The sequence below is a fragment of the Pterocles gutturalis genome, unplaced genomic scaffold (assembly GCF_000699245.1).
Source record: "Pterocles gutturalis isolate BGI_N339 unplaced genomic scaffold, ASM69924v1 scaffold45164, whole genome shotgun sequence".
NCBI classification, from domain to species: Eukaryota; Metazoa; Chordata; class Aves; order Pterocliformes; family Pteroclidae; genus Pterocles; species Pterocles gutturalis.
Window position 1 is genome coordinate 458 of NW_010137381.1, and position 7,518 is coordinate 7,975.

The 7,518-nt window shown below is 40.2% G+C and overlaps 1 protein-coding gene across 1 annotated transcript; it reads right to left on the minus strand.

The window, feature by feature from the left end:
* Positions 1-1,614: 1,614 nt before the first annotated feature.
* On the minus strand, positions 1,615-6,416 carry LOC104468462 (guanylin-like). Its single transcript, XM_010082594.1, has 3 exons — positions 6,342-6,416; positions 3,162-3,351; positions 1,615-1,788 (listed from the first exon to the last, which is right to left on the minus strand). The coding sequence occupies exons 1-3, from the start codon at positions 6,414-6,416 to the stop codon at positions 1,721-1,723; spliced, it is 333 nt and encodes a 110-aa protein (XP_010080896.1). The 3' UTR covers positions 1,615-1,720.
* Positions 6,417-7,518: the final 1,102 nt, after the last annotated feature.

The window sequence follows — 7,518 nt, forward strand, 5'->3', positions numbered from 1 at the left end:
TGTGGTGTTCACATTGATGGCAGGGCACTGTATATAAAGGGACAGAAGATCTGTGGGAGAACACACAAGAGTATCTCCAGTCCAGCCCTCTTACTCCACTTGAACACTGACAGTGTATCAGAAGGGAGATTTTGGTTCTAGTCCTGTTGCCAGCAAGTCTTCCTTGCAAAATTCATAACCTGTCCTCTCTGCATGAGCTGCTCCAAGCTCTTATGCTAAGACTTAATTATTTGTCAAGTTACTTTTAAGAGAAAAAAATAAGCCACTTTTCTATATGCAGAGAAATAACTTTAGGGTTAAAATAAGTCCAGGTAGTGTTTTGAATCAGGAAATCCAATTTCAAAACAGAAGGAAGGGCCTTAGTGTGATACTCTCCCTTTGGTATTAGTTCTTGGATGTTTTTTGTCCTGGAGTAGTCAATGTACTGGATGTGAGGAACTATTTTCTGCTCCCACATAGCTTTTCTGTCAAATGAAACAGGAATATATACCTAATATTATCTTCTTTGAACATATGTTCTGGATTTAAGCACCTACTTCCTGGGATAAGTGCTTAGCTTTATAGCACTGTCTATTGAGAACTTGGTTGCTGAGTTGACGGTCCCATGTACATGAAATGGACATAATAATTCAACAGATAAAAGTAAAAGGGATTAATTTAAAAGCTATGATGTAGTCTTATATTAGTATGATCCATATAAGGACCACAAATTGTTTTAAGTTCAGGACAATATTAACAAGATATCTTTTATTCCAGTGAAGACCCAGACATTAAAGACCTTATATAGAAGAAAAACAAGTAGGCAAGCAGACTATCACAAAAAAAAAGACCCCACTCGAAACCCATAAACCAAACATAACATAACATAACATAAACCAAAAAAAACCCCCAAATTATTACTAGCTTTTATTTCATATACAGCATATAAACATGGGCAGATCCTTTCTTCACAGTCTTGCCACCAATAAATAAGAAAACAAGGCAATATTTTAATTTCAAAGTGATTCCAGCATTGCAGTTTGGACTTCCTTTCTCCTAAATAGAGCTTAATGAACATGACTATCTGCCAGGAAAGGGACCTTCCCTACAACTATGTAGAAAGTGTTTCTGTGCTCCCCTACACCTATTCCCTAAATTGGCAACAATTAGTACAAGTAACAGAACTGAATTTTCTGGCTATGGAAGTGTTCCTAAACACGAGTAACTTGTTCACAAATTACTTGCTGCTGTTACAAACATATATGTCACAAGCAGACCTACAGGTAGAGAGACAGTTATCCAACACATTGGAAAGCATGGGCTAGAAAAGATGATAACCCAGTGCTGCTGGGTGTTATGTGTAGGGGAGGCCAAATCACAGGTTGATTTAGATATTAAAAAGGAGACAGCTCTCTTTCATGTATCATGTTCAAATCCAGACAAAACAGTGGAAAACAAACCTGTGCCAAGGATACTTTTGTTCCAGTGTGAAACAACTCATGCAGAACTGAAACCTCCCAGATGAGGTTTACAGTCACCTTGTTGCCAGAACTGCACTGCTGGTGGCACCTGATCTGACTACTTCAGGACTACCCCTGGTATGTCTACATGAGCTAGCAGCTCCAGTTTGACTGTAGTGGAGATGGAGCCAAATATTGTTTTGTGAAAGTATGTGATCTTGCAATATGAGTGCACAAACTTCCTAGCTTGACACATCTTCTTTGGATTGTTTCGTCCTTATTCAAAAGCAACCAGCGCAGGCAGCATTGACACAGATTTCACACAAATCAGTTTCTCGGACAGCCAAGTCTGTTGGAGAGAAAAGAGAGGGTTACAAGGAGACAGCAAGAGAGTTTCTTGGAGAGCAGATCCACACATCAAGGGATTTGGAGACTCATTTCCATTACTGTTTTATGAGTTTTAATGCTCCTTATGTTATTACTAAGTAACAAGTAAAATTAGTTCTTGCAAAAATCTGACTTAAAGAATGAAATCAAACCTGAATTCACTGAGGAAACAAGGTGAACATGTGGAGGCAAGAGAACAATAGGATATCTTGTGGGATGGTGGCGGGGATGTGGCTTGTAGAATCACAACATTCATTATATTGGTAGTATTTCTTCCTAAAGTATCCATTGTATTGGACAGTAGATAAATGCAACATAATAAAATAAAAAAGCAGACACTGCAGCAGCCAGTTCAAGAATCTCTATGTGAGTCTTGGAGAGAGAACATGGCAAAGAGTGATTCCCCTCATGCACATCTCACACTTCTTTTAGGCTACCTGGAAAAACACCTTCTTCTATGTTGATTACAGAGAGCAATTAGACCTGCTCACAGCTTGCAGTTAGCTAGAACTGAGTGCTATAACAGCACAGGAAGGACATGGACCTGTTACAGCAAGTCCAGAGGACACTGTGAAGACGGTCCGAGGCTGGAGCACCTCCCATATGAAGACAGGCTGAGAGAGTTGGGGTTCTTCAGCCTGGAGAAGAGAAGGCTCTGGGGGAACCTTCTTGCAGCCTTCCAGTGCTGAAAGGGGGCTACAGGAGAGATGGGGAGGGGCTTTTTACAAGGGCATGTAGTGACAGGATGAGGTGTAATGGATTTAAATTGGAAGAGGGCAGATTTAGACTAGATATTAGGAATAAATATTTTCCTGTGTGGGGGGTAAGGCAGGGGCCCAGGTTGCCCAGGGAAGCTGTGGATGCCCCATCCCTGGAGGGGTTCAAGGCCAGGCTGAATGAGGCTTTGGGCAACCTGGGCTAGTGGGAGGGTGGAACCAGATGATCTTTAAGGTCCCTTCCAACCCAAACCATTCTATGATTCTGTGACAACCCTGCTTTTCCTGCAAGCCGGAGGAGATTATGGGCTCTCTCACTTTAAGTCGTGTAAATTAGTATGCAGATACTTGGAGGAAGCTTTTTCATGGTTACAGCAGCCTGATCTGCTGATCTGCGGATCCTACAGGCTACAGCTAAGCTCAGCACAGCAAAAAAAATAGGGGTCTCAAAGCTAGTGTAGTCCAGCCCTTGTAGGAGGGGTAGTAGAAAGGCAGCCTGGACTCTCAACTGCTTTAGAAGTGACAGAACAGTAATTCTGTTTCTTTGGCTGCTGCTATTTGAATGTTTAAAGTTGAAAAGTGTGATAAAAATGGCAGTTATGCAATATGCACTACATACTCAGCCTCTCAAAAATCATGGATGCATCTTCTCTTTTGCACACAGATTGGAACTCCTCAGGGAGATCTTTTTCATCACATGGAGAATAGCTAACTGTTGAAACCACCATGCGAGGGTTAATGTGTCTGTTCTCATCCATGAGTTCCTTTAGCTTCTTCACGGACTCAAGGGAGAATTTCAAGTCCCCATCCTATGTAGACAGAACCAGAAAAAAAAATGTTGTCAGGAAGTCAGTCCTTAGGCAAATAGATTCCATTTCAACCATGAGCTTGCCCAAATGCTGTACTACAGGGAAAGCGAGTGTTGAAAGAAAGCCTGGTTAAAATCAGTGCTCACTGAAGACAAAATGATCAGCTCTTCAAGGCAAAGACCTTTCAGAGTGGCAGTGAGACTGGGTAGTCAGAGCTTTCATTATGTATCATGGTGGACAGAGGCAGAATTAGTGCATTTCTCGTTCCCATGAGAGAGACCCATAAAATCTGGAGTTGAAAGATACAGGCTGGGAATCCAGCCTAGAAGAGAGATGACTGGGCAATATGTGGTAGAAATTTACAAAATCATGATTTGCATTGGGTAAATGTGAATTTATTTTGTTTACTCTTTCTTCTAATACACTAGTAGAGAACTTCAAGTGTTAGCTGTCATGTGGCAGGCTCTAACCACACAAAAGGAGCTATTCCTTCACATTACACAGAAATCCCTCACTCCAATTAATTTTACACTTGTTCACACAATTAATGGGACAAAAGTCATTGGCAGCATAAATGTGACACTTCTGACTCAAAGTTTATATCAAAAGCTTCAGGAGGCAAGAATAGTCCTCTTGGAAATATTACTCCTTGTTTTAGATTGCTAGACCCTGTGCACATGTTAACGGTCATTCCCTCAGTTTCAAGTGAATCCCACTATTGAGGTCGTAAACTTAAATTTCTGGTGTGGAAATTGTTAAGCTAGGTGCCTAAAGTCTTTGTATGTCTGCAGATAATCAGACTTCAGCCTAGAAAAAAAAATCAGCATTTTCAAATTCATTTTTAGCATGTGTTTTTACCTGGTTTAATGACCAATATGTAGTCATTAGGATGATCAAGTAGTATGTGCTCTTGAAAAGAAATAACGTTAAGTGACTCTGATACAGCATGACACCAAATATTGCCACTTGTTTCATAGTCTCATGAGCCCAATATTGAATAGTGTGAGATGGGGGGGGGGGGGGGGGGGTGGCTGGGTTTGGCTTTAGGGGTATGTATTAGTTGGTTTTGGCTTGTTAGGTTTTTTTACAGAATCACAGAAAGTTGATATAAAGAATTAAAAAAAAACCCAACCAGGTAAAATCTAGACATGCACTTACTTTTCTACTTGTAATCAGTTTATTATTTTACTCTGTTTAAATTATCAGTTATGGTTGCCCATGAAAAATTGACTTTTCCTGTATAAATGCAGTTCCAGGCTCAGCTCTTGGTCACAGACCTCAAAAGCATAAAACCAAGAACTAAAAAGGATGGATTTCCACAGGTACAGTTTCAGAAAAACCAGAAAGTAGGAATGAACCCTGAGACATGTATGTCCTGATGACAAAAAACGACAAAGGAACAACAGAAAAATGAAACAAAAAGCCCACCACCTCAGATAAGAAAGATGTTTTAGAGGGAGCAGCATCTTCCCTCCAAGGTGAAAGTGCATACTGTGTTGCTGAGCTAAGAGATTTTATCACAGAAATAGTGCGGGCCAGAACAGAACAATGTACCTCTAGTTTTTGGTTTTTTCCATACCTAGTAAACCACCTTCCTTCAATTTCCATTATAGTCATTCAAGATCTATGATGGAAAGTGTTGAGATATTGATAGTATTTAGAAAGATGATATGAAGTCAAATGAACTTCACTTCTGCGTTGCAAAACATTTTGTGAAATAAACTACTTCTGACATATTACTGGAGAAGGAAGGGAAGTCTTGGGAAGATTTTCAGAAAACAAGAGCATAAGCCAACTTTGTGCACTGAGTAATTGATCAGTCCAAGTGAAAGGAGTGCAACACACATGCAGAGTACACTGCACGTATATTTGAGAAAACACAAGATTTAATGATTAATGAGATAAGAATTCAAACTACAAAGAGGAGCAAAAACTCCAGAGCTGCACTTTGTACACTTTTACCCAATGTAGAAACAGCTATTTTCATTTAGGTTTTGGTTGATTTGTTTGTTTGTTTGTTTGTTTGTTTGCCTCCAAGTAGAAAACAGATTTTTTTTTCATTAAGTAGGTAGCTATCTGTTCCTGTGGAGACCCTAAATGTTAAAGGATGTTTTGGAAGAAAGGAATAGCTTAAACCTGCTACCTCTGAGTATCTCTGATATCCAAAGGAGAAAAAGAGGATATTTCAAGGCACAAAGATAGTACTTCATCCCTGGAAACATGCTTTGCACATTTAAGGAGAGTCAATAACTGCTTAAGTAATCTTAGTTCTCTTGGTACTCTGTGGAAGTTACTTACATTGCAACCAAATGGAAATCTCCCAAACTGTTTGCAATGATTAATACAGACAGATCCAACACACTCCCAAGCACAAAGAGCACTGAAATACCTTCTTAATTGCTTCCATGTTGCAGGTAAATTCAGTCATGGGTTCTGTTTATTTCGGAAAATTTGGTATAGCTTCCTGTAACAGCTTATCTGCCTATTAATATTTCATTGGATCCAGTTAAGCATTTCTTTCACCTTTTTAAATATGTGATATGTGTGTAGGCTACATCACATAAGCTTGCAGATCATTTTCATAAAGAACTTCCTGCCTAGAAGCATGCCACACAAGACAATGTCTCTTTTGTCACATCTTGTTTACACCATTCTAGAAAGTTAGAGGCATCCCCAGTTCTTGCAGCTTCACAACACATGGGATTATGTGCAAAACAGTACTCTAGAAACACAATGCCTTGTTCAGCAAGGGATTTCAGAGCAGTGAAACGGATGGTGAAGTCAATTAAACTGCAGCAGCATGTTACCTGCAGCATGTTACAGAAAGAAAAACTGACCCATAGGGAGATAAAGTTGGATATTAAGCCAGAGCAAAGCAAAAATTCAAGTCCATTAGTTTAGTTCAAGACTCCTGTTGCAGCCTGACTTCACATAATACCAGTAGTTTGTTGAACTTGTAATACAAACAAATTAAAGAGCAGAAAACTCACCTGAACGTAGACTGCCTGGGAGCTGTGCACCAGTAAAAGGACTGCAAAGACTGTAAAGGAAAGAAAGCTTTTCATAGTGCCTGAAAAGTATAGCCTTTCCTAACCTGAGTATATTTTGTTTTCTCTGGCTTTGGTCTTTCTTGGTCTTTCTTTGGTGTCTCTCAGATTTTCTCTCTTTCTTAGCCCTCAGACCACCTAGCAGTCAGAGCACCTACGTTCCCAGCAAAAAGCTGGAGCTTTATAAAGATTTCACACAGCATTTCCTTGGTAATCCATTAATCTAAACTCTTTATTGACACATCATAAACCCTCAGTGGACTATCAGTTGTCTAGTCATTATCAGAGTAGGCCAGTCACACCCAGGCAGATCCTGGGGTTTATGTCTCCCACTTTGAGAAACTGGCTGTGACATGGGCAGGCAAAGCACTCCAGCCTAAAATAAATAAATGGTAGACATTGATCTAACACAGCATTTGAAATTCAGTCTCCAGGTGGGGAATACAGTCAGGTTTCTGGCCGCTTCCTGCAGAGCTGCGAGAAAAAAATTTGGAAGGAGAAAGGAAAAAAAATGATCTCTTGCACTGTTTGCTCGCCAGTCAATTCCTGCTTCTGGGGATTCCAGGTACTGAGATGGTAGCAATGGATTGAGGCAAATGAACATAAGGTGTGACTGCATATGAACAGCTACAAAATATCATCTTGCTGCCCCTTTTTGCAGCACCTATTTAAAATGCATGCATTAAAAAGCATGGAGATTGTCATTAAGGATAAAGGCTGCCATGAATCAAATCTATTTCTCTGTGACTTTCAGTCTTATCCAGAAACACAGTAATGTCACACAGATGGAGAGGCATCAACGTGCCTCACCCAGCTCAGGTCTGTCCATCCAGGTCCTTTAATCTGTAAGTTATTTCGGGCTTATTGTGGCTTTGGAGTAGCCAGACACACCATGCCAAACAATCTTCCTGATACCAGCAGAACAGAGGGGGGCAACAGTCAGCCACTAAGCAACTTTCTCAAATCTCAGCCATGTTTTATGCTGGCGAAGGCTCTAATTAGGTTGTTTCTCTCACAGTTTTCTCAATCCTTTCTCTCACAGCTGCTGTGCAGCATTTTATACTCTTTCCTAAATATGTTATTGAAGAGGTGCCACCAGCTTTGCTGATGGGCTCAGCTT